Source organism: Myxine glutinosa, chromosome 2, assembly GCF_964187855.1.
Source record: "Myxine glutinosa chromosome 2, kmMyxGlut1.1, whole genome shotgun sequence".
In the NCBI taxonomy this organism is placed as follows: Eukaryota; Metazoa; Chordata; class Myxini; order Myxiniformes; family Myxinidae; genus Myxine; species Myxine glutinosa.
The window spans coordinates 150,810,011-150,837,894 of NC_136262.1; the positions used below are offsets into that span (position 1 = coordinate 150,810,011).

At 43.3% G+C, this 27,884-nt stretch overlaps 1 protein-coding gene across 5 annotated transcripts in view; it reads right to left on the minus strand.

Moving 5' to 3' along the window:
* The window catches only part of LOC137421177 (myotubularin-related protein 10), an 86,666-nt gene extending 67,485 nt beyond the window's left edge, over positions 1-19,181 (minus strand). For 4 of the 5 annotated variants that reach the window (XR_013622399.1, XR_013622400.1, XM_078771810.1 and 1 more), the window contains exons 1-2: positions 18,820-19,065; positions 13,753-13,792 (exon numbers count right to left, since the gene is read on the minus strand). Coding sequence is in view for 3 of the 5 variants with exons in the window: in XM_078771810.1 (XP_078627936.1) it covers positions 13,753-13,792; positions 18,820-18,963 (184 nt within the window). In the remaining 2 variants the exon portion in view is untranslated. Of the gene's footprint in view, positions 1-13,752; positions 13,793-18,819 lie in introns of all 5 variants that reach the window. The other variant, XM_068106964.2, reaches the window with a different exon arrangement.
* Positions 19,182-27,884: the final 8,703 nt, after the last annotated feature.

Genomic DNA, 27,884 nt, shown 5'->3' on the forward strand with positions numbered 1-27,884 from the left:
ATTGCGAAAGATGATGGGAATAGAGCCTGTGATGGATGCTGTGAAGAGCAACAGTTTGAGATTGTTTGGTCATGTGTTGAGGAAGGATGAAAGTGACTGGTTGAGAAGAGTGATGGAAATGAATGTAGAAGGAAGTAGAGGACGGGGAAGACCGAGAAAGACTTGGCTAAAGATGGTCGAAGAAGAAATGCGGGCAAAGGGGTTAACAAGGGGAGATGCAGAAAATAGGGCAAAATGGAGAAGATTGTCATGGGGACCACAAGGCTAACCCCCATTCTTGTAGGGAAAATGGCCTTAAAATGCCTGTTGTTGGTTGTTGTATCTGTTCTGCTTCCATGATCTCTTGTTGTTGTATCTCTACCGGTGGTCTCAATCGCCGGCGACACGACAATATGATCAATAAATTGGCTTGTGACAGGACAGGGATGAGGATAGCAACGACATGAAAGGGGGGCGGGAGGTGGTGATTACGGATGGAGGCAGGAGGCTAGTGACAGAGAGAAGCGCAGTTTTGAAGGTGTGGGGAGGACAGCTGTTGAACTGGTAAGGAAGCAACGGCGAGCTGGAGCTACTGAGTTATGCGGAGGGAGAAAGTGGAGATGGTGGAGATCATGGAAGCAGAAGTGCAAACAACATTTAAGAGCATGAAGAAGGGAAGGGCGCCAGGCATTGAGGTGTGTACAGAGATGATAATTGCAACGGGAGAAGTCAGAGTCAGTTGTATGAAGAGACTGTTGAATATTTGTATGAGAGAGGGTTCGATTCCAGAGGAGTGGGGACAGGGTTAATTGTGCTGATATGGAAGGGAAAGGGGGATGTTCAAGCTCCGGGGAAGTACAGGGGCATTACACTCCTTAGTCATGTCATGAAGGTGCTGGAGAGGGTTCTGGATAGGACAAAGAAGAGTGTGGAGAAGGAGATCAGAGAAGAGCAGCAGAGGTTTAGAAAGGGTAGGGGAATGTTTGATGGGATGTTCACACTGAGACAGATGGTGGAGAATAGGTTGGAGGTGCAAAGTGAAATGGGATTGGGATTTGTGGATCTGGAGAAAGCCGATGACACTGTCCCAAGAGAGATGATGATTGTGACACTGAGATGGATGGGAATGCCAGAAGCAGAAGTTAGGGTGGTGGAAAGGATGTATAAGAGAACCACGGGAAGAGTTTTGGTTGGTCCTGGGATGTCGGAGTTCAATATGAACATCGGTTTGAGGCAGGGAAGCACTCTCAGTGCACTCCTGTTTATCATAGTAATGGAGCTGGTAAGCAGGAAGGTGAACATGAAAGATATTCTGGGGAAGATATTGTATGCGGACAATCTAGCTGTTGTGGTGGAGAGTGAGTGGGAGATGCAGGAAGTATTGGGGGAGTGGAAGGTGGCATTTGAGAAACATGGGCTGAAAATGAGCATGGAGAAGATGCAGGTGACGTGGGTCAGGCAGCAGAGAAAATAAATGAATATCAGGTTAGAGGGGAAGATCAGACAAGGAAATAGGTTTGAATATCTGGGTGGAATGGTAAGTGGATGGTAAATTAGAGGTAGAGGTGTGGAGGATGATTCAGGTGGGTGTGAATGTGTGAGTGAAGGAGGGTGGAGGGAGTAATGGCAGACATAAATATTTCAATGAGAGTGAAAGGAAAGGTTCATATGTCTTGTGTAACGCCAGCCAACCTTTATGGTCTGGAGACGGTGGCACTGACAGAAAGACAACAGATGCTGGAGGTGTGTGAGACCAACCGAGTCAGGAGGATTGTGGGAGCGGAGAGGGTGGATAGGAGAATATATGAACTGAGGGGAGGAGATTGGTGGTAAGATGAGCTTGACCAGGAGATTGGTGAAATGCTGGTCGAGACGGGCTGGACATTTGGTGTGGATAAGGGAAGAGAGATTGGAAAAGACAGTGGATAGGTTGAAGGTACAAGGTAGAAGGAAAAGAGGTAGACCACAGCTGAGATGGGAGGATTGTGTGAAGAGGGATTTCAGTAAGGAAGAGGTGTTTGGAGAGTGGAGAGAGTTTGCTGAGGACAGAGGGGAGGAGTATCGTGCTCAAGGCAGGGCAGGAGCTTGGTGCCATCAGACCTCATCCCTTATAAAGAGGAGAGGAGGAGAACAACAACAACAGATCATAAATAAAGACTATAAAAATACATTCTGATAGTCGATTCTTTTCTTTTTTTTCAACATTCAACTTGATAAATTACTCTCGATAAGATTAAATTTTGTTACAAAAAGAGTGCTTTAATTTTTTTTAAATTAAATTGAGGAATATTAGTTCCCCGTTTCCTCTACCACAAGGCCTGAAACACAAAGTGCAACATGTGACAAAACTAAAGCAATACAACATATTTCACAAGATGAAAAAAGAGAAGCGGTTTATGATAATCATTTCGAAACGTCTGCTTCCACATGGCCACAATCATCCCACGGCAGTACAGTTTGTTTGCAAATCTTTTTTACTGTGAATTTAACTTCATCAACCAGTTAATGATGTTGCAATGACCGGTTTCCATCAGCAGCGGGTGTGGGGGGAAGGGTAGGGGGAGGGGGTCAGGGAGAGTTGGGTGGGGGATTTCAAGGCCTTCATACAAACCCCAGCTCCCCCGAATAATCTGAAATTAACAATAAGGTTCTGCCTATCATACTGTACTGTATATAATTTGAGAAGTGTGTGTTTGACTTTTTGCACTCCTGAATCACTGGACGGAATGAGTTGAAAAGTGGTGGTTCGCACCGGAAAGGTTTTCAGCACTAAAAAAAAAGAGGTAAAATTCCAAGTTGGACTAAAATACACCAAATTTGTGGTCTGGAGACGCAGAGGTTTAGAGGCTAACTCCCTTTGAAAAATGAGAACCTCAAACCGATTCAAGCACATCTTCATCCTACGAGTTCATTGCTAGTTTTTTTTTTAATACACCTTCCTCCGCAGCTACACGTTATACTTGCATCTTAAGAAACACACAACAAAACAGGTGGTATGCAAGAATGAGCAAAGACGTGAGTGGATAATCGAGGGAAAATGCTCGTCACTAGTGTGTTCGCATATGGATTGTGCGTGTTGTATGCAGACATGGATGGAACGGATCTCGTACAAAGCAAACGGTGCAAATCCACTTCAGGATAAAATGGCACCGGATCACGGTGGAACTGGATATTTCAAGATCAGATCACCGAGGTGCGACTGCACAAAAATATTCTCATAAGAAGAGAGTGAAGAAGAGAGTGAAGAAGAGAGTGAACTGGTCAGACTGACATTCCCGTGACAACCTTCCTGCTCTTTTTTGCCATATATATGGACGTAGTAGTCTACTTGCCAATCCTATAGAGCCCTCTTGTGAACCCGGAAATGTTGAGTACCCCAACGTTTTAAGTTAGAAATGTACAGTATGGGTCCCCAGCACTTAGAAACTGCCGGATGCTAACTTGCATATGTTGGGCAATTAGCAAAATTAGCATTAATAGCATTAACCCTATCAAACATAGGCCTGGGACACTGAAATTTCTGTTTTGCTCTATTGCTCCGTTTGAATGCTTCGTGTGAGCAAACTATTTGAAGGATCTGTATGAAATTTGGACATAATACACTGAGACAGATATGCTTTCCGTGAGTGTTCTTATAAAAATTTCCTGCGATCAAAATTTCATGTGAAAAAAGGGATGTAAAAGCCGTGGATTTTTTTTCACCCAACATTTTTTTGTGCGGTTAGTGCCCCTACTCTCATGTTGAGCTACAGTTTCAATGTTAGTGTTTATTTGAACAGATCGTAACCTGGCACATTCAACGCACTAAGCCCCATCTCGCTAGCTGCTATAGTTTTTGAGATATTGAGTATTTAGATTAATTTTTAGTCCAGCTATGGGTGGATTGTTTCATCACCCTTACCCTAATAGCTCACAGGTTCTGGCGAGCAGAAAGAGAGGGTGATTGGATGCTGCAACAACACTGCCTTGAAGATATGCTGCCCTATTTCTTTGCTGCCGGTCATCACCACTACGCAAGATGGACCACATGGCATCTGCACGACATGCAGTACCTTCCTGCTACTGCCAAGGATGACCTTTACGCTGGAAGCCATGTGTGCCGCCACTCTGATGGTGCAGCTGCAGTGAGTGGAGACATGTTTGGGGAGCAGACATGCATCAAGCAAGGGAAGGGAGTAGGAGGCATGAAGGGCATCTCCACCAACCCTGAGCAGGTCGCCGTGTGGATCCAATCTTTCGGCATCTGCTCCTATCTCTCCAAGTCATTGGATGAGATTTACGACGATGCTGAAGCACCGGATAAGACAATGAAGCCCAACAGACACAAAGAAGAGGGTAAAGGACGGCGGGAATTGGACGCGGAGGACCGGGCTAAAATCCTGAGAGTGCTACAGGAAAACTCCCATCCACTCACCATAGAGACCGTGACCCTCCACCATATCATAAATGGCCAGGTGGCAGATGAAAAGGTGAATGTGCAAGATGCATTGAAGATCGGACAGGACATGAGCACACTGTTCTCTTCATCACTTCCCGAGAGATTTCATGCGCCCATCTCAAATAAGGTGGTGACAATGACATTCACCAAAAAAAGAGTGAAGGTCAATGCGAAGATCATATGTGACCTTGAGGCGTTGTTTGCTCGGCTGCTGGTGGTGGGAAGCAAGAGAAGAATGGAGCTCTTTGCCCTCTTTGACTACGAGCTCGGCCCGGTCCCTGCATCCATCCTCGATGAGTATGGATGCCTCAGGAAGGGTAACAAGTCTGTGATCGTCCAGCGTCTTGGAATCCTTGCCCCCAATCCCCACCCACCACATGTTGTACTCGTTGATGCATCGCAGCTCATCTACCACGTGGTGTGGCCATCGTCAGGCACTGTGGCTGACCTCGCAGCCAGCATGGGGCGCCGGCTTAATCGCTACATCACCAAAACATTTGTCATATTTGACCGGTATGAGCAAGTCTCTGCCAAAGACCACGAGAGGCAGAGAAGAGCTGGGGAGAGCTCAACAGAGTACCGACTCTCACTGACAACCCCTCTACCTAGCCGCGACAAAGTGATGAAGAACAAGACAAACAAACGGAGACTGGGTGAGCTCCTGTGCACACACAGCATAGGAGATCACATCAAGATGGTCAGCAAAGCAGACAGTATTGTCACTCATGACGAGGCTGACGTCTCCCTCATCTCATACATGTTGGATGCAGCCAGTCGCGGAGCTGAAACTGTCCACATTCTCAGCGACGACTGATGTTTTCGTACTCATGGTCTATTGGTGCTGGAAGGTGGGTATCACATGTAACCTGCAGATGGAGAGATGGGATGGCACTATTCTCAACATCAATTCGACAGTAGAGAATCTCGGTGAGCAGTGTCGCTCCATCCTGGCTATGCATGCTCTCTCCGGATGTGACACCACCTCCTATCCCGCGGGGAGAGGGAAGGTGTCCGCACTCAAGGCCATGAGAGTAGTACCTGGTGACCTGCTTCACTTCATCGGAGAGGAGGGAGCTACTGATTTACAGATTACAGAGGCAGTGAGTGGTTTTTTCCTGGCTCTGTACAACGAGAGGGAGTCGGCATCTCTGAACGTCGCCAGATATGACATCTACCGAAAGCGCAAAACCCCCCCAGCACTGAAGACACTGCCTCCTACAGAGCGCAATGCTCTCCTCCATGGACGGCGTGCCCATCTACAGGTGCTGCTTTGGAAAGCAGCAGACTGCCCTGACCCACCAGCTGTGGACATAACAGAGTTTGGATGGAATAAGAAGGAAGGCGAGAAGGGAGAGGAAGTCATCATGCCCATCCTGGATGCAAGCCCCGTTGCTCCTCCTGCCGTGTTTGAAATGATCAGCTGTAGCTGCAAAGCTGGGTTAAAGCCCTGTTTAACAGCAAAGTGCAGCTGCGTAACTGCAGGCCTGGCAAGGCTCTGATAGTACATGTTGCAACACACTCACACACTCACAGCAAGAAGAGCAATATGACAAGAATGTAGAGTCAGGAGAAGAAGATGAAGACGATGAGGATGAGTTTTATGATGAGGATATGCTTTATAACAGTGCAGAGTAGTAGAAGTGCAAGACGCTCTTTCTTGATGGAAGTTTTATGTTGTGTAACTAGTGCACATATTTTTCAGCTCTGATAATTTTGGGTATACTTGTGTTTTAATTTTAGGATATTATTTACCCATAGTCATATTATTCTAGTTTGGTATGGTACTTGCCTTTGTTACCTCTAATACCTGTGAATAAAAGTGGAGCAATGGAGCGAAACAGAAATTTCAGTGTCCCAGGCCTATGTTTGATAGGGTTAATGCTATTAATGCTAATTGCCCAAATATGCAAGTTAGCATCCGGCAGTTTCTAAGTGCTGGGGACCCATACTGTACATTTCTAACTTAAAACTTTGGGGTACTCAACATTTCCGGGTTCACATTTTGCTGGCAAGTAGACTATAGCACGAGGGTGACCTGAACACCTGAACAGTTAGAGCAGGCTGGGAAGGAAGTGGCCAAGTGAGATTCGACAAAGGATTCCTTCAGGCCAAAACAAAAAAAAAATACCAACGAGTCCCATTTTAAACTTTTTTGTTTCCTCCATTGTAACATGTAGCACACACATTCCTTTCATTCATTCATCGATTGCAAAACTGAGCTCAAATTCCATCTTGCAGGTAACACATACCATGCAACAGTAAACTTAAACATTTGCTTGTAAATGTCATGAATGAAAGTATTGTTCATGTGACAGCAGTCCTATTTATAAAAACTGTAAAACCAAGATTTAAAAATTCGTGATAATGACCAATGAAATATATACGTATATATATATATATATATATATATATATATATTTCTTTTTTTTCTTTTTTTTTAAGAACGCATGGGGGGGGGGGGGGATGGGGAGGTGGGGTGGAGGGGGTGGGAGATTTGAGAAACTGTACAGTATCGAGAAATGCATTTCAGGATTTTTACCTGCATGCTCCACCTGGATGGAGGTTAAGTTTTCACCCCTGTATCTTCTGTCTGTCTGTGAGTAAGATATCTCAAAAAGTTGTGGACGGATTCGGACGAAATTTGGCAGAGAAGGTAGTGTATGTGACATAGTGTATGTGACAAGGACTAAATGATTAGATTTTGGTGAAGATCCAGATCCGGATCTGGCTGGAATTTTTTAAAGTGAATCTTCACCATTGAGAGATAGGGTGAAAAACTACACAAAACTAGGGGGGGGGGGGGGGGGGACGAGTTTGTTCGGTGACAAGAACAAGCCGATTAGATTTTGGTTCAGGTCCGAATCCAGATCCGGCCTATCAGTGGGATACAAAACATAAACTGTTTAGCCCGGCGGAGGTGTGCTGTCTACCGAGTGTTGTTCTAGTTCAGAATGTGTTGGTCAGCTTTGGGTAGGCAGCTCGTGCCTGAACACATGATAAAAGTAGTCATGGGAATGCATTAAATAACATCAAGAACTATGGTAAAGATCAACTTGGGAAGCTCTGATGAAATATTTGAAGTCAAGGGCGGATTACACCAGGGATCTGTTTGAAGTCATCTACTGCTTGTAATAGTTATGGAATAATGGATGAATAACGAAAGGTTGAGATTCCCATTGGAGTTATTGTATGCTGCCGGATTAATATTGAATGCTGAAAGTGAAAAAGAAACAAAGGAGACTTCTCAAAAATGGAAACGTGCAATATAGAAGAAACATTAATAAAATGAAGGTTGTTGTGTAACGAGGCGAAGAATAAAGGAAGGAAAGCAGAAGCGAAGACAATGGCCTTGTTCAATGTGCAGAAACGGAGTTAGCAGGAATTCAATTTTGTGAACAAAAGCTGGTATTTTCATATGTAAAACATGTGGATCAATCATTCACGAAAAATATGAGAACAAAAAGAAATGCTCCAGAGCTTGAAATTCAATTTAGAAAAGGTCAAAACTTTGTTACCATGGAGACATGACAGAGGCACCAGGAGGAGCAGAATGAGCCGTTACATCAAGAATAAGGTCAGCCTGTCATAGGTGGAGACAACTTGGTGGTATCACAGAGAACAGAAACATTCCATTATCTGTAATGTACAGATCTAAGTTCTAAAAACAAAAGAAATGAGAATGATAAATGGAAACAGAAACAACAACAGAAATGAGAATGATGCAATGGAAACAGAAACAACAACAGAAATGAGAATGATAAATGGAAACAGAAACAACAACAGAAATGAGAATGATGCAATGGAAACAGAAACAACAACAGAAATGAGAATGATGCAATGGAAACAGAAACAACAACAGAAATGAGAATGATAAATGGAAACAGAAACAACAACAGAAATGAGAATGATAAATGGAAACAGAAACAACAGAAATGAGAATGATAAATGGAAACAGAAACAACAACAGAAATGAGAATGATAAATGGAAACAGAAACAACAACAGAAATGAGAATGATGCAATGGAAACAGAAACAACAACAGAAATGAGAATGATGCAATGGAAACAGAAACAACAGAAATGAGAATGATAAATGGAAACAGAAACAACAACAGAAATGAGAATGATAAATGGAAACAGAAACAACAACAGAAATGAGAATGATGCAATGGAAACAGAAACAACAACAGAAATGAGAATGATGCAATGGAAACAGAAACAACAACAGAAATGAGAATGATAAATGGAAACAGAAACAACAACAGAAATGAGAATGATAAATGGAAACAGAAACAACAACAGAAATGAGAATGATAAATGGAAACAGAAACAACAGAAATGAGAATGATGCAATGGAAACAGAAACAACAACAGAAATGAGAATGATAAATGGAAACAGAAACAACAACAGAAATGAGAATGATGCAATGGAAACAGAAACAACAGAAATGAGAATGATAAATGGAAACAGAAACAACAACAGAAATGAGAATGATAAATGGAAACAGAAACAACAACAGAAATGAGAATGATGCAATGGAAACAGAAACAACAACAGAAATGAGAATGATGCAATGGAAACAGAAACAACAACAGAAATGAGAATGATAAATGGAAACAGAAACAACAACAGAAATGAGAATGATAAATGGAAACAGAAACAACAACAGAAATGAGAATGATGCAATGGAAACAGAAACAACAACAGAAATGAGAATGATGCAATGGAAACAGAAACAACAGAAATGAGAATGATAAATGGAAACAGAAACAACAACAGAAATGAGAATGATAAATGGAAACAGAAACAACAACAGAAATGAGAATGATGCAATGGAAACAGAAACAACAACAGAAATGAGAATGATGCAATGGAAACAGAAACAACAACAGAAATGAGAATGATGCAATGGAAACAGAAACAACAGAAATGAGAATGATAAATGGAAACAGAAACAACAACAGAAATGAGAATGATAAATGGAAACAGAAACAACAACAGAAATGAGAATGATGCAATGGAAACAGAAACAACAGAAATGAGAATGATGCAATGGAAACAGAAACAACAACAGAAATGAGAATGATGCAATGGAAACAGAAACAACAGAAATGAGAATGATAAATGGAAACAGAAACAACAACAGAAATGAGAATGATGCAATGGAAACAGAAACAACAACAGAAATGAGAATGATGCAATGGAAACAGAAACAACAGAAATGAGAATGATAAATGGAAACAGAAACAACAGAAATGAGAATGATAAATGGAAACAGAAACAACAACAGAAATGAGAATGATGCAATGGAAACAGAAACAACAACAGAAATGAGAATGATGCAATGGAAACAGAAACAACAGAAATGAGAATGATAAATGGAAACAGAAACAACAGAAATGAGAATGATAAATGGAAACAGAAACAACAACAGAAATGAGAATGATGCAATGGAAACAGAAACAACAACAGAAATGAGAATGATAAATGGAAACAGAAACAACAACAGAAATGAGAATGATAAATGGAAACAGAAACAACAACAGAAATGAGAATGATAAATGGAAACAGAAACAACAACAGAAATGAGAATGATAAATGGAAACAGAAACAACAACAGAAATGAGAATGATAAATGGAAACAGAAACAACAACAGAAATGAGAATGATAAATGGAAACAGAAACAACAACAGAAATGAGAATGATAAATGGAAACAGAAACAACAACAGAAATGAGAATGATAAATGGAAACAGAAACAACAACAGAAATGAGAATGATAAATGGAAACAGAAACAACAACAGAAATGAGAATGATGCAATGGAAACAGAAACAACAACAGAAATGAGAATGATAAATGGAAACAGAAACAACAACAGAAATGAGAATGATGCAATGGAAACAGAAACAACAACAGAAATGAGAATGATAAATGGAAACAGAAACAACAACAGAAATGAGAATGATGCAATGGAAACAGAAACAACAGAAATGAGAATGATAAATGGAAACAGAAACAACAACAGAAATGAGAATGATAAATGGAAACAGAAACAACAACAGAAATGAGAATGATGCAATGGAAACAGAAACAACAACAGAAATGAGAATGATGCAATGGAAACAGAAACAACAGAAATGAGAATGATAAATGGAAACAGAAACAACAACAGAAATGAGAATGATAAATGGAAACAGAAACAACAACAGAAATGAGAATGATGCAATGGAAACAGAAACAACAACAGAAATGAGAATGATGCAATGGAAACAGAAACAACAACAGAAATGAGAATGATAAATGGAAACAGAAACAACAGAAATGAGAATGATAAATGGAAACAGAAACAACAACAGAAATGAGAATGATAAATGGAAACAGAAACAACAACAGAAATGAGAATGATAAATGGAAACAGAAACAACAACAGAAATGAGAATGATGCAATGGAAACAGAAACAACAGAAATGAGAATGATGCAATGGAAACAGAAACAACAGAAATGAGAATGATAAATGGAAACAGAAACAACAACAGAAATGAGAATGATAAATGGAAACAGAAACAACAGAAATGAGAATGATAAATGGAAACAGAAAACAACAGAAATGAGAATGATGCAATGGAAACAGAAACAACAACAGAAATGAGAATGATGCAATGGAAACAGAAACAACAGAAATGAGAATGATAAATGGAAACAGAAACAACAACAGAAATGAGAATGATGCAATGGAAACAGAAACAACAGAAATGAGAATGATAAATGGAAACAGAAACAACAACAGAAATGAGAATGATAAATGGAAACAGAAACAACAACAGAAATGAGAATGATGCAATGGAAACAGAAACAACAGAAATGAGAATGATAAATGGAAACAGAAACAACAACAGAAATGAGAATGATAAATGGAAACAGAAACAACAACAGAAATGAGAATGATAAATGGAAACAGAAACAACAACAGAAATGAGAATGATAAATGGAAACAGAAACAACAACAGAAATGAGAATGATGCAATGGAAACAGAAACAACAACAGAAATGAGAATGATGCAATGGAAACAGAAACAACAACAGAAATGAGAATGATAAATGGAAACAGAAACAACAACAGAAATGAGAATGATGCAATGGAAACAGAAACAACAGAAATGAGAATGATAAATGGAAACAGAAACAACAACAGAAATGAGAATGATGCAATGGAAACAGAAACAACAACAGAAATGAGAATGATGCAATGGAAACAGAAACAACAACAGAAATGAGAATGATGCAATGGAAACAGAAACAACAACAGAAATGAGAATGATGCAATGGAAACAGAAACAACAGAAATGAGAATGATAAATGGAAACAGAAACAACAACAGAAATGAGAATGATGCAATGGAAACAGAAACAACAGAAATGAGAATGATAAATGGAAACAGAAACAACAACAGAAATGAGAATGATGCAATGGAAACAGAAACAACAACAGAAATGAGAATGATGCAATGGAAACAGAAACAACAGAAATGAGAATGATAAATGGAAACAGAAACAACAGAAATGAGAATGATAAATGGAAACAGAAACAACAACAGAAATGAGAATGATGCAATGGAAACAGAAACAACAACAGAAATGAGAATGATGCAATGGAAACAGAAACAACAGAAATGAGAATGATAAATGGAAACAGAAACAACAGAAATGAGAATGATAAATGGAAACAGAAACAACAACAGAAATGAGAATGATGCAATGGAAACAGAAACAACAACAGAAATGAGAATGATGCAATGGAAACAGAAACAACAGAAATGAGAATGATGCAATGGAAACAGAAACAACAACAGAAATGAGAATGATGCAATGGAAACAGAAACAACAGAAATGAGAATGATAAATGGAAACAGAAACAACAACAGAAATGAGAATGATGCAATGGAAACAGAAACAACAGAAATGAGAATGATGCAATGGAAACAGAAACAACAGAAATGAGAATGATGCAATGGAAACAGAAACAACAGAAATGAGAATGATAAATGGAAACAGAAACAACAACAGAAATGAGAATGATGCAATGGAAACAGAAACAACAGAAATGAGAATGATAAATGGAAACAGAAACAACAACAGAAATGAGAATGATAAATGGAAACAGAAACAACAACAGAAATGAGAATGATGCAATGGAAACAGAAACAACAGAAATGAGAATGATAAATGGAAACAGAAACAACAGAAATGAGAATGATAAATGGAAACAGAAACAACAGAAATGAGAATGATAAATGGAAACAGAAACAACAACAGAAATGAGAATGATGCAATGGAAACAGAAACAACAACAGAAATGAGAATGATGCAATGGAAACAGAAACAACAGAAATGAGAATGATAAATGGAAACAGAAACAACAACAGAAATGAGAATGATGCAATGGAAACAGAAACAACAGAAATGAGAATGATAAATGGAAACAGAAACAACAACAGAAATGAGAATGATGCAATGGAAACAGAAACAACAGAAATGAGAATGATAAATGGAAACAGAAAACAACAGAAATGAGAATGATGCAATGGAAACAGAAACAACAACAGAAATGAGAATGATAAATGGAAACAGAAACAACAGAAATGAGAATGATAAATGGAAACAGAAAACAACAGAAATGAGAATGATGCAATGGAAACAGAAACAACAACAGAAATGAGAATGATAAATGGAAACAGAAACAACAGAAATGAGAATGATACAATGGAAACAGAAACAACAACAGAAATGAGAATGATAAATGGAAACAGAAACAACAACAGAAATGGATGGATGGATCGTCTCTGAAAGAAAGAATGCCGAGGTCATAAATCAGGAAGAGATTAAGAATCAAAACAAATCAAGATTAACAGGAAGAGAGGAGTTGGTTGATGTTGTCATGTGCATGAAGATCAGCAGATGAAGCTGTGAAGAAATCAATAAATCTCGTGGTAGAAGAAAGAAAGTGGAGAGGACGGTCTAAAATGAAATAGATTGAAAATGTCAAGAAAGTTCTGGATTGTTTGGGTTTGTACGAAACGGAGGCAATGGATCGATGCAGGAGGAGGAATGTGATTTGACACACCCTAAAAAAGGGGAAAATTGTCGGAAAACATTTGTTTGTGGTGGTGGTGGTGGTCAGTTTTAGCCAACCTGCTCATCTTCCACTACTTTTCCAAAACAAGTATTTATTCCTAATATAAAGTTATTGTTTTTTTTCTTTTATTAATTTTTTTCAAAGAGCTACTAACATACGATGGGGGAAAAAAACACCTTGAGATGATCATTTTGTTTTACCTGGCAGCAGGATCGGCTCTACTTGCTTCAACGACTCGGTCTGCAAAAGAAAGAAAGAAACAGCGAGTGGGCAAAGTGAAGTAGAGCGGTTGCCTTTTTCGATGGCGGAGGAAGTTGGGTTTGGTATGAGGAAAAACACACAAGTAATCTTCATCGAGTTCATCTTTAACCGTAGCTGTAGAGCGTTAGATAAGGAGTGATGTGGAGCATCAACGTTAGCGCTCGGCTCTTGAGAACTGAGTGTTGCACCTCGACTCTCAAGTCCCTTCGCTGCACTGTCTTGGTTGCGCGAGTCTTCGTAGTAATGTATGCCTAGAACATGTGAAGACACTGCGGGATATTTAAATGTAAATGCTAGCAGATGGGACACCCAGCTTAACATTCCTCCAAAGGAGGACCCTGTAATTGATGAAACACCTCTGCTTGAAAAGGAGGCATTGGGGTGAAAGTTTATATCGTTGTTTTGTTGATGCAAAGTCGAGGCTCATGCAGGAGCTAGAACATACAACGGATCAGGACATAACTGAGCATGAGGAACAGTATAAAGAGGGGGAAGAACACAACCAGCGGGGTTGGCGGACAAAATAGAGAGACTTGGAGAAATGAGGGATGTGCGGAAGAACGACGGGAGGAGGAGGATGCAGAATCACACTCGGGAAGGAAAAACTGGAAACTTGGAAATAGATGGGGGTGGGGAGGGTTAACGGGGGAAGAAAAATGTCATGGGGATGACATGGGGGATGATCTGAGATGGTGGTGAACAGTCGTATTGAAGACCGATCAAAAGTGACATTCACTTTCTTTTCCATCATTTGTGTTTATTCAGGGATTATTAACACCTTCCTTGAAAAACTTGAAACGCGACTCAAACGTTATTACTTCCGTCACCGAAGGTGGAAGGAGGTTACATTTTCACCCCTGTTTGTCTACGCGTTTGTCTGTCTGTCTGTCTATGAGCAGGACATCTCAAAAAGTAATTGATGGATTCACACAAAACTAGGTGGACGAGTTGGTTAGGTGACAAGAACAAAGCAATTCGATTTTGGTTAAGGTCCGGATCCAGATCCGGCCTATCGTGGGATACAAAACATAACCTGTTCAGCCTGGTGGAGGTATGCGCTCCACCGAGTGCCCTTCTCGTTATATCCTGTTCCGTTATCACGTTGTTGCCCGTTTTTTAATATCCCTTCGAAAATTATTGCGTGTTTGAATAAAATTCCTTACGAACAGTGTGGCGTTGGAAAAGTGTGGTTAGTGAAGTTTTGCTTCATGCATACAGGTCCTGCTGGCACGTCCGATCGACAATGACGTCACGCAAGAGCACATCGACCACCTATTCACCATCGACTTTGAGGATCCAGCCAACCACAAGCCAGGTGGTGGAGTGTTTGTGGTGGAAGGGTGAACCTCCTCAATCATAGACGTTCAAGGATTTCGGGAGGAATACGTTCATGATAGCTCAACGAGAGGTTGCTTTGCTTTGGTTGCTTTGGTTTGAGAGGTTGCTTTGGGAGTTTGCTTTGGTTGCTTTGGTTGCTTTGGTTGCTTTGGTTTGAGAGGTTGCTTTGCTTTGGTTGCTTTGGTTGCTTTGGTTTGAGAGGTTGCTTTGGTTTGGGAGGTTGCTTTGCTTTGGTTGCTTTGGTTTGAGAGGTTGCTTTGGGAGGTTGCTTTGGGAGGTTGCTTTGGTTTGAGAGGTTGCTTTGGTTTGAGAGGTTGCTTTGGTTTGAGAGGTTGCTTTGGGAGGTTGCTTTGGTTTGAGAGGTTGCTTTGGGAGGTTGCTTTGGGAGGTTGCTTTGGTTTGGGAGGTTGCTTTGCTTTGGTTGCTTTGGGAGGTTGCTTTGGGAGGTTGCTTTGGGAGGTTGCTTTGGTTTGAGAGGTTGCTTTGGTTTGGGAGGTTGCTTTGCTTTGGTTGCTTTGGTTTGAGAGGTTGCTTTGGGAGGTTGCTTTGGGAGGTTGCTTTGGTTTGAGAGGTTGCTTTGGTTTGAGAGGTTGCTTTGGGAGGTTGCTTTGGTTTGAGAGGTTGCTTTGGGAGGTTGCTTTGGGAGGTTGCTTTGGTTTGGGAGGTTGCTTTGCTTTGGTTGCTTTGGGAGGTTGCTTTAGGAGGTTGCTTTGGGAGGTTGCTTTGGGAGGTTGCTTTGCTTTGGTTGCTTTGGTTTGGGAGGTTGCTTTGCTTTGGTTGCTTTGGTTTGAGAGGTTGCTTTGGGAGGTTGCTTTGCTTTGGTTGCTTTGGTTTGGGAGGTTGCTTTGCTTTGGTTGCTTTGGTTTGAGAGGTTGCTTTGAGAGGTTGCTTTGGGAGGTTGCTTTGGGAGGTTGCTTTGCTTTGGTTGCTTTGGTTTGGGAGGTTGCTTTGCTTTGGTTGCTTTGGTTTGAGAGGTTGCTTTGGGAGGTTGCTTTGGTTTGAGAGGTTGCTTTGGGAGGTTGCTTTGCTTTGGTTGCTTTGGTTTGAGAGGTTGCTTTGGGAGGTTGCTTTGGTTTGAGAGGTTGCTTTGGGAGGTTGCTTTGCTTTGGTTGCTTTGGTTTGAGAGGTTGCTTTGGGAGGTTGCTTTGGTTTGAGAGGTTGCTTTGGGAGGTTGCTTTGGGATGTTGCTTTGGTTTGGGAGGTTGCTTTGCTTTGGTTGCTTTGGGAGGTTGCTTTGGGAGGTTGCTTTGCTTTGGTTGCTTTGGTTTGGGAGGTTGCTTTGCTTTGGTTGCTTTGGTTTGAGAGGTTGCTTTGGGAGGTTGCTTTGCTTTGGTTGCTTTGGTTTGGGAGGTTGCTTTGCTTTGGTTGCTTTGGTTTGAGAGGTTGCTTTGGGAGGTTGCTTTGGGAGGTTGCTTTGCTTTGGTTGCTTTGGTTTGAGAGGTTGCTTTGGCATCACATGGCCATGGAGTAGAGCGGGTAAGCGATCCTAAATCGAAGACAACCATAGGTCAACGGCGGTCAGTGTGTTTTAGGTAATCATGTCGGAGGGAGGGTTGGAGCCGGAGGTCTGAGAGAGCAAGGAGCGCTAGACCGGAGGAGAGGCCATTGCAGCCCGACCTCAATTGCTGAGCATCTTCAAACCCAAACCCCTCACTGCGTAGCCATCTTGGATCTTCTTAGTCCACAATAAGCCTGGCGTTGGCTTAACGGTTAAGGAGGCTGGCTTGAGATATTCGGGTCTTGAGTTTGAGGCCCTGTCGTGCTGTTAAGCAACCCCAGGTGAGTTGACTCAGCCAGTCATCCAAAGTCGGCAAAATGAGTACCAGATTACTGGAAACGGGGCACTGCATCAGCAATGATGCAACCAGCAGCCACAGGCCGCATGCAAAGTAATAATGGTGACGTTCCACCACGAGGGGTGGCCGGATTGGCAGAACAATCACCAGGGAGACAATCAGCGGACGCCAAGGGTGGTCAAACATTACTAACCGTGTCTCAAAGCATGCCACGTTAGTATGGCATTTAAGCCGGCTGTCCTGCTAGCGTTTTGATTCAATTAAAGATCCGATGGTACATCTTTCACAAATCGTAGATCATGGCGTGTTGGAAGTCGAGCTAAATTCTCAGTGTGGGGTTAGTCGAATAATCAGTGCTACAGGTGACATAGCGGGTGCTACAGGTGACATAGCGGGTGCTACAGGTGACATAGCGGCCTGTATGTCTGTGTTCAATATGCAGCAGTGTGCACACGCTTGAGAAGAGCACACTTATGGAAGGTGGAAGCGCTCATTCCACCTGTGCTCGTCTAAAATAATGTTGTCGTCTTGGATTCAACTACTTCCTGCGGAAGACTGTTGCAGTCATCTACAACTCTACTGCTAAAAAAGCACTTCCTGACGTCTAATCTACTCTTCTCATAAAATAACTTCCTTCAGTGATCTCCAGCTGAAGTACGTCTAGCAGGCTCTAAGACATGACTGGGATCGAACTCGATATGTGCACGAGGAATCTGCTGTACACTAATCGTATCACCTGTCGTCCTGTAATAGAGGGACAGATTCAAGATCCTCCGCCCACCTTGGTCGGGAAGCTCCTCGATTTCTGGAACCGTTTTCCTGATCCTCCTCCGAACCCTCTCGACTTTCTCTGCGTCTGTCTTGAATCGGACGTGCCAGATGATATTTCCATGGTGTCGCGGAACCAACGTTGGGACACAAAGGTGGCAAGGAAGCTTCTTCAGGTGCCTGGACGTCTTCCTTAGGATGCCAGGTAGCTGCAGGTATCCTTTGTGGACATCTGCTGCTCCATATTCATGGAAATCCAATTCCCTGTCCACTCGAACTCCCAAGTCTAACTCCTGATTGGCTTTCCACACTGTAACTGGATCCATATTGTACTCCTGTCCGAGGTCGTTTCTGCCACGAGTACCACCTTACATGTATTTACCTTGGCTGAAGGGCGGCTCCCAGGTATCTGACCATCTAGTTACACCGTCAAAGTGCTTTTGTAGTACTCAGGTACTGTATTTCGGTTCGTTCTGTGGTTCCGGCTGGGCCGATCAGCTTTGTGTCACATCGAAGTTTCTTTGCAATTCCTTGTTCTCTGAATAGTCAGAAAAAAATTAGTGACGTCAGGAAATATAAATAAGAGAAAAAGGGAAAATTGGGGGAAAAAAAAAATGGAAAAATGGAAGGGAATTTTTTTTTTTTTAATGATTCATACAGACAGAGTCGTTCTGTTAGACAGAAGACGGACAGTGTTACGTGGTTCGGGAGCACTCTGCCAAATGTCATGTCCGCCCCTCAAAATACCTCAACAATGGTCGCTTTGATGAGAATGACGAATCAGCTTCAGAAAAGCCGCGAATTATTATTTATTTTAAAAAATCATTGGTGCAAAATCGAGAAAGAAACGGACGCATGACGAAGAGGACATTCGGCCCGTCATGCCTGCACTACATCCACACCATATCCGATCGAACAGCTTATCAGATTGAATATGGCGAACATTTACAATCACCTCAGCTACTAGTACTAAATGTTCCTGACAATATCCATCACTCCAGCCTCATTCCTGCCTCGAAGATTGGATTTTATTTCCGAATAACAAACCGAACGACATTCACCCACCACGGACGGAGACGCCCGGACGGACACGCACGGACGTACCTCAGATGGAATCGACTGCACGTAAGAGATGAAGGACGGGCGGACGCTTTTCGCGCCGCCGAGCATCTTGATCCGAACACGCCTTCCCGCCGCAAGACTCGACTCGGAACTCAGTAACTTAGAATCGAGTCCACACGAACCCATCGACCTGGACCGAGGAGCCGCATCTTGTGAACAATAATTTATCACCGACCAACATCTCTTCCGTCAACGTTTCGACATCCGTGACGTCACCGAGGCGCCTTATTGGCGGTGCCGATGAACGATCCGCGCCCGTGACGTCACCGCCGCGCCTGATTGGCTGCGGCGATGAACAGCGCGCGCTCGGACGTTCGTTTGCTTCTCCTACTTCCTGTAATTGTACTGAGCTTTGAGGGACAATGTCGCTTCTGTTGGGCTTCGATCCTCGAGGGAAATCACGTCGAACTGAAAACAACGTTGTTCGTGGTGCTCGGTGTATTTGCGCCGAGATCGGCAGGGTCGACCCGGTCTCCGAGGAGCAACAAAATCACCTTTGAGCTCTCCATTCTGGGTTCGATTCCCGAGTCCACCATAAATCATCGACCTGGTGATTCTCAGGCTCAGGTGGGTGCCAAAGGCGGCGTTTCTCACCTTGATCTCCTGTCGGCCAACGGCAGGTGCTGGTGAACGTTGATGATCCCACGGTCACAGTTCTTCGCGTATGACAGGCCATTGTGTGCCGGTGCCCTTGCCAACCCTTCACTCGGAAGTGTCCTCTGGGAGGCAAAACCAAACCCCCCAGTGTATTCATCGTCATGGAAACTGCTTCGAGGCAATAGACGCGATATTGAAGTTCCCTTCCTCCCAGATTAGTGCGATTAGTGAGTAGATTAGTGAGTTTAGTGAGTAGATTGGTGAGTTAGTGAGTTGCATCCTGTATGTTCCAAATTCAATGATAACTAGAACGTCACTCAGTGGAGAGAAAACCTCCGCCACGTTGACCATAACACTCATTGGTGAAGAATCACTTGGAAAATTATACCAGCTGATCTGGATCCAGATCTTCACCAAAATCGAATCGATTAGTCCTCGTCACACACCCAACCTGTCCAACAAGTTTCGTCCAAATCCATCCATAACTTTTTGAGATATCCTGCTATGTATCGTTTTTGGCCCGATCTCCCAATGGTGAAGAATCACTTTAAAAAAATCTACTATCCGAATCCGGATCTTCACCAAAACCTAATCATTTCGTCCTCGTCACATACACTACATCTCTGCCAAATTTCGTCCGAATCCGTCAACAACTTTTTGAGATATTTTGTTCACAATCATAACCTCACAAACATGTTCACAAGACAGGGGTGAAAACATAACCTCCATCCACCTTTGGGGGCCGTGGTAATAAAATGTTAGCACGTGCTGCAATGCCACGCCTACACCACGTCATGACATTTTGCAGCTCTGGTCACGTGACCGGTCTTGAACGTTTTCCCGAGTTTTCGTTCGTATGCAGTACAAGGCTGCGGGGTAGCATCATTGGCCTACAGGGTAGCATCATTGGCCGGCGGGGTACCATCATTGGCCTGTGGGGTGGCATCATTGGCCGGCGGGGTGGCATCATTGGCCTGCGAGGTAGCATCATTGGCCTGCGGGGTAGCATCATTGGCCTGCGGGCTGGCATCATTGGCCTGCGGGGTAGCATCATTGGCCTGCGGAGTAGCATCATTGGCCTGCGGGGTAGCATCATTGGCCGGCGCGGTACCATCATTGGCCTGTGGGGTGGCATCATTGGCCGGCGGGGTGGCATCATTGGCCTGCGAGGTAGCATCATTGGCCTGCGGGGTAGCATCATTGGCCTGCGGGCTGGCATCATTGGCCTGCGGGGTAGCATCATTGGCCTGCGGAGTACCATCATTGGCCTGCGGGGTAGCATCATTGGCCTGCGGAGTACCATCATTGGCCTGCGGGGTAGCATCATTGGCCGGCGCGGTACCATCATTGGCCTGTGGGGTAGCATCATTGGCCTGCGGGGTGGCATTATTGGCCTGCGGGATAGCATCATTGGCCTGTGGGGTGGCATCATTGGCCTGCGGGGTGGCATCATTGGCCTGCGGGGTGGCATCATTGGCCTGCGGGGTGGCAGCATTGGCCTGTGGGGTGGCATCATTGGCCTGTGGGGTGGCATCATTGGCCTGCGGGGTGGCATCATTGGCCTGCTGGATGGCATCATTGGCCTGCGGGGTGGCATCATTGGCCTGCGGGGTGGCATCATTGGCCTGTGGGGTGGCATTATTGGCCTGCTGGATGGCATCATTGGCCTGTGGGGTGGCATCATTGGTCTGCGGGGTGGCATCATTGGTCTGCGGGGTAGCATCATTGGCCTGCAGGGGGAGCACCATTGGCCTGCGGTGTGGCATCATTGGCCTGCGGGGTGGCATCATTGGCCTGCAGGGTGGCATCATTGTGCTGCGGGGTAGCATCATTGGCCTACAGTGTAGCATCATTGGCCTGCGGGGTAGTATCATTGGTTACGAGTTTGGGCAAGAATTTGCAATGTTTTCATGGTGCCGGCGATAGCTCGCCTACTCTTCGTGAAAGATACCGTGGGATATTTAACGTCTCAGGGTTGATACAAAGCGGACCAACTACCCCAAGCAGATCAATTCCCAAAATACGGGATTTGAACCTAAATGAAATAGGTATTTTTGGAGGACAGGTCATGAAGTGGTTAACCTTGTGAAAATTTAAAACTTTTTCGATGAACTGTTCATCTTCAAACTTCTGCAGCCGAGGCGTGAACATCTCAGGTCTTTGACCAGTGGATGTGAACCAAATGATTATTTTTGTAGAAACGCTTCTTGCCCAACAATCATTTCACATTAATGTGAACATTGCTTCAAATTAAAATACGAGTTCCCTTTCACGGAACATCAACGCTGGAGGCCATTACACCCATCAACCATGTCCAATGGCAATGGCTGCCAACGCATGGTCGATTGCTGTAGCATTTTTAAATGCTGAACATCAAGCTCAAGCAAGGGAGAAGCACATGTGCATTGCTACAATACTGGGTACACTAAGTGTTACATCTGAATGGAAAAATAAAGTTTCAGGAAACTAAGTATGCTGTACTATGTTGTTCTGTGTATATTGGAGTATCTGAGTTTGAAGCATCAGACCTGCTAGATGCTTCGTTTTCACCAAAATGAAAACGAGAGTGCACTTCGCATGCTGGATTCGTGCATAACGCAGCACTGGAGGACATGGACATGAAAACAAGTTGGCATCATCCGTAAACGGGTGGTCGTCTGCCAGCGAGTGGCTGCTTTGTGATCACAACAAACAGGACCCTCGTTACACATAATCAAGTTTCGAGCGATGCGGGTTTCTTTTCACTTTTTCTGGGATGTGATTCGTGCATAACGGGGCGGACATGAAACCAAGCGAAACACCAAGCGTTTTGCACGAATCACTTATTTTTCCACGCATTGTACATTTCAAGGAATTTTAGAAATATAAAAAAACAACACCAGGAGACATACTATACATCAAACATTCCATTTAACTTCAATTTTAATCAATGAATATTTTTATTTAAAGACAATGGAATAAAAATTGACAGTGAGAATGTTTTTTGGAATCTCCCGTGATGAAGCAAACTCCGTGGGCCTTTCACTTACTCACCGCAGACAGGTAGGTGGTCTTTCTGTCTTCTACCGACTCTTCTAAGGCCTTGCTCCCCCAGCTCTCTCTGTGCTCTGTCCCCCAAATATTCCTACAGGTTGCACAAGATCTGCCAGCAACCCTGTTCTGGTGAAACTGCCAAAATCTAGGCTCTCTGCTCACCTTCACTCTTTCATTCCCCTTTTCTCCCGCCTCTGGAACAAACTCCCTCACTCTCTTCAATCCCACTCCTCCCTCCAGGTCTTTAAAACAGCTGTTCACCACCATCTCTTATCTTCCCCCATCCAAAACCTTGACCTTTTCTAACCCCGTTAATTCACCCCAGATCCACTTTTTTGAAATTCCGACTTCTTTCCTGGAAGTCCTAGCAATGTCCATGTGTTTTATACCTCTCCCACGCCCCCTCTCCCTTCCCATGCCTCCTCCCCCCAAGCCCTCTCCCTCCCACAGATCTCCCGATGTCCCTGCTCTCAAATGTTGCACTTGTGTGCTTCCCTCTCTCTCCCCATCTTGTCTCCCGCTCCCTTTATCTTATGTTTTATGTGTCAGTTTGTCTTTTTGTGATTGATGTTAGCTCTTACATGAGCCTCGATCTTGTATACAAAAAAAAAAGAAGTACTGTATCATTTTATTTCGAAAATATGCCATTTTTGTCTTGTTTACTGAACCATCGCAAATGTCAGTGCATGATATGTGAAAATCTGGTTTTTACACGTCCTCAAGACTATTTGCTACAACATAAAGCCATCGGTGTCTTTTCATTCAGTTCATTTTTTTTAATTGAGGGCATTTTATTTCATCTGTGTAAAAGTGTACCCAGTATTGTAGCCATGCACATATACTATTTTAACGTCTTTGGTATGATTCGGCTGGGGTCAGGTTCAAACTGCTGATCTCTCAGACTCAGAGCGGACACGAACAATTACAACAGCTCTGGTGATACGCTTGTTCGTCCAGTAATCTGTCTGCGTGTAACATTCAGTTCCACCCATTGGTTGGATAGTTCGCCTGACTCCACCCACAATTTCAACATGAAATATCCTACGGCCACCATGTTGGTGCTTACTGCTACGCGAAACCAAAGACATCTTCGGAGCTGTCGTATTCACAATCGCCATGCCTTCCCTATAAGTTTTCCCTTCAGTAACCAAATCGACATGTCGAAGGATTTTGAGCCGACCGGTGACACGCACGGGCCTCGTGAAGATAGGCCTCAACGATCCAGACAGCCAGAGGTCTGCTGTCTGTTACACAGCCCAAATAACTACGTGGCATTTTCTTAAACAGGGCTTTTACCGCAGAGGTTACGCAGCTCCTTACTATTATTTCCAACTATTTTCACTTCAACAACTTGAGCAGAGACTATAAACTTAATGTCATTATAAAGGTCTTTGCCAAAGACTTTTACAAACCTCATGACATTGTGAAAGAAAACGTCCATCATTTGCTTTATATGTTATAATATGTGTTACGTGCTCCTCCCCGACCCCCTGGTCACGGTGTACCTCCGAGCCCCGAGAGGAGTCACGGCAGAAAAATGTGTTATTCTGTATGTCAAAGATCAATGGTGAAGCCACACCAATTGTTACTCACAAACCAATATTGTATTAAGATCACACAAGAATAACCATACAACAATAATATGAATCAAAAGTTAAAATACAATCAATATTCTATGATGGTACCATCAGTGTTATAATATATAACTCACTGTGCTCCAAGTGAGTGAAACCAGAACATCCCCAATGTCTCTTATTCCTGGCTTCAAGCCACAGTTGATTCGCTCCAGCGATCGCTAGAACGAGGTCCAATCGAAACCAGAATCCCGTGCGGATGGCAAAAACAGTCACACAGCCGAAGCTGTACAAAGGCGCCCTCAAGGCGACTGGGAAATCCAAAGGCGACCTACAGGCAACTGAGAGATCACACCCTCGGGTATGGACGAATTAGCCTTCAAAGAGCCATGTCACACCCCCCCCCCCCCCCCCCCCCCAGATCGACGTCTGAATGCGGTGAAAATGTTCGAAAAGAAACGAAACCGCGAGCGAAGCACAAGTCCTGCGCGAGTCAAAATGGCCGACGGCCCGGTTTCGTGGCGCACCAGCATGGCGATGATTCTCTCCTGAATCGATAGCAAAACCTGACACGCAGGACAATCGGTCACAGCGATGACAACTCGGTCGCAGGAATTCCTTTCCCGGAAACCCAAAAGTTCGCTAGGGACTCTTGCTCGCCAACGTTCGCTTCAGAACCCGGAGCAACTCGGCTTTCTTGTCCGACCTCTCTCGCTCCGCCTTCTTTTTCGTCTTCCGGTTCCCGATCCGGTTTCCTGTTTCATTTAACATTAACCTTTTTACCTTTTGACAATAATAATGGCTATTTCCCTCAAGCAATAATAATAATAATACATAGAACCAGAAATGTTTCAAGTGGATGAAAACCACAACACCGGAAGTGACGAATCCGTAACATATGCATGAGGGAAGCAGTTCATAAATTTTGGGTCTCATGTTCACTTGAGAGTTGCAATTCCATGGGGTTTCCACATATCTCATGGGATTGTGAGTTAGCCAGGTGAACATGATGGGCCATGACCTGTAGGAGCTGTTTCAATTGCAGTTCCTGTGAAGTCAGGGATAGCATGATAAGGGATAGATTATTATGATGACTGTCCCACGTCATTATACAAACTCTTTTCCAAATAAATGTACTTTGACAAATTTTCAATTCAACGATCCAAACTCGAAGTAGATGGTTAATTGGGTCCAGAATCTTTCACAAAAGCGGTTGTGCAACATTTGGTGAACACTCAAAAAAAAAAAACAACAACCTCTAACATTTATAATTTAGACTAGCTGAAACACTTAAGTACTGTTATTCTCAAGTTTGGTTTATCCATGGAAAGTCATGTTTGGAATAATCATTCCTTTCTCCAAGATAAACAGTGACAGCAATGTATATCCGGTCCTCATGATTTCCATTTGGGAACATACTGTCAAGTGTCAACATGACATCCTCTAGTTCTTCTTTCGTTCCCGAGTGCGAGTGTTTTGTTTGATTAGTTTCAAATTAAATTATTTAGTGTGCACAATTATCTTTACAATTCAATTCGAGCTTATGTTTCCCCAAAAAAAGTCACGGACTCGTTTTTACTTATGAGCAAGACTGATAGTCTAACAACGGCGTAGTTGGGCTTGATTGATACATTCGTTGAAGAGGATAGTATGCCTGGGTGGAGATACCTGTTAGCAAATAATGTATGTATTAAATTATTTTAAGTTCAGGCATGGACAGCCGGTTCGTGAATGACACGGCCAAAAAAAACCATGAATGGCAAACGATGAACCAATAAATTCTACATTTCTGTGCCACCTTCAGTCGAACGTCAGGCATTGACAGCACGTTCTCTATATTTTCATTCCCAACAGCATCATTCATCATTCCAATCACAAATTAATACTATAATATTATTAATATCTCAAAATGTAATGTTAAATCACAATTTTATCGATATATTATCGAACCAGCGAACTGTTATCTGTTTACCTCCGAATTCGGGAGCAAGGTCTGTGTCGATCTCATTTCAATATCATGACTGTATTGAGGAATTTCTGAAACCTCCTACCTACCTTTCGATACCCATTGGACACCAAAACGTCGCAGAGACGATTATATATCCTTTTAGTAAAATATGCAACTGTAACGGTTACCAAACGCACCCCCCTGTCATGTGACCAGATGCTCAGCTCTGATTGGAGTACTTATGTGAGGACATACGGACAGACAAACGCTGTTTATTATTTTCTTGTATACTATGCCGAAGCTCATGTAAGAGCTCAAACAAAGAACATATAACAAAGGGAGTGGGAGACAAGAGGGGGAGAGATGGAAGTACAACAACAGTAGTGAACAGGGATATTGGGAGATCTGTCGAAGGGAGAGGGCTGGGGTGGGGTACACGCAATAAACAAGATGGATACTACTAGGACTTTCAGGAAAGAAGACGGAATTTGAAAGATGTGGATTTGGGTTGGATTAATGGGGCAGAAAAGATCAAGATTTTGGATGGGGGAAGATAAGAGATGGTGGTGAACAGGTGTTTTAAAGACCTGGAGGGAGGAGTGGGATTGAAGGGAGTGAGGGAGATTGTTCCAGAGGCGGGAGAAAAGAGGAATGAAAGAGTGAAGGTGAATAGAGAGTGCTGATTTTGGCAGTTTCACCAGAAGAGGGTTGCTGGCAGATCTTGTGCTTCCTGTAGGAATATTTGGGGGACAGACCACAGACAGAGCTGGGGGAGCTCGGCCGGAGAGGAGTCGGTAGAAGACAGAAAGACCACCAACCTGCCTGCGGTGAGAGAGTGAAAGGCCCTTTGAATCAGCTTCATCGCGGGAGATACCAATGATTCTGAAAGCTTTGGTTTCTACAGCGTGAAGCCGAGCTAGGTGTGAGGCAGGAGCACCAGCCCAGAGGGGAGAGAAGTACTCTATCAAGCTGCGGATGAAAGCTTGGTATGTGGTGAGGAGCTCAGTAGTGCGAGACGTGAGTCCTAGATGTAGTAGTAATAGTAAAGCTCTGTTCTAAACGGCATTGTGCTATGGGCTACACTGTAAAAATGCAAATCCTGGAGTTTGGGCTATGTACACACATATGCCATAGCCCATTATAGTATGATGATATCACACTGCTCAAAGCCCTATATTGTACAATGGAATATATATATATATATACACATATATATATATATATGTATATATATATATATATATATATACTGTATATATATATATATATATATATATATATATATATATATATATTGTTACGCAACTGTGATTAACACCACAGTTACGGATGACCGATTTGCGAGACTTTAACTCCCGAGGCGAAAACTCAATGGCGGATTCAAGTTCAACACAAACGCGCGGAATGGCGGGACACAGCGAAGCTCCCCCGCCGCAGCCTTATCTACTAAAATCAACCACCCAGGAAACTGCGTTCAAATATATACAGAAAATAATACCAGGATTTATTATGGAAAAGTAAAGCCAGTGAAAAAGCCCGCCGGTAAATCTAATATCCTAACTCGGGACGTCCCCACACGACTGACAGCAAACACGATACGAGGGAGATTATGAATACGAAAATAACACGTCACGTCGTTCAAAATGTACGCGGATGCGGCTTATCTGTCTTTCGTCGTCTTGGTGGCGGCCGTCCAACACCGCTCCTTTCGGCCCGATCGCACACCACGAGGTCCCTCGCTCCGAGTCCCACAAGGCTGAGCACCACGCACCAAAAAGCACCATGCGTCGACGACCTCCAACGCGGGCACAAACTCCACTTGACCAGGGACAGGAAGGACTCCTTTGATAGCCACTCGACTCGACTCTCTGCGGGAGTGCTGGCAGCCAAGTGCC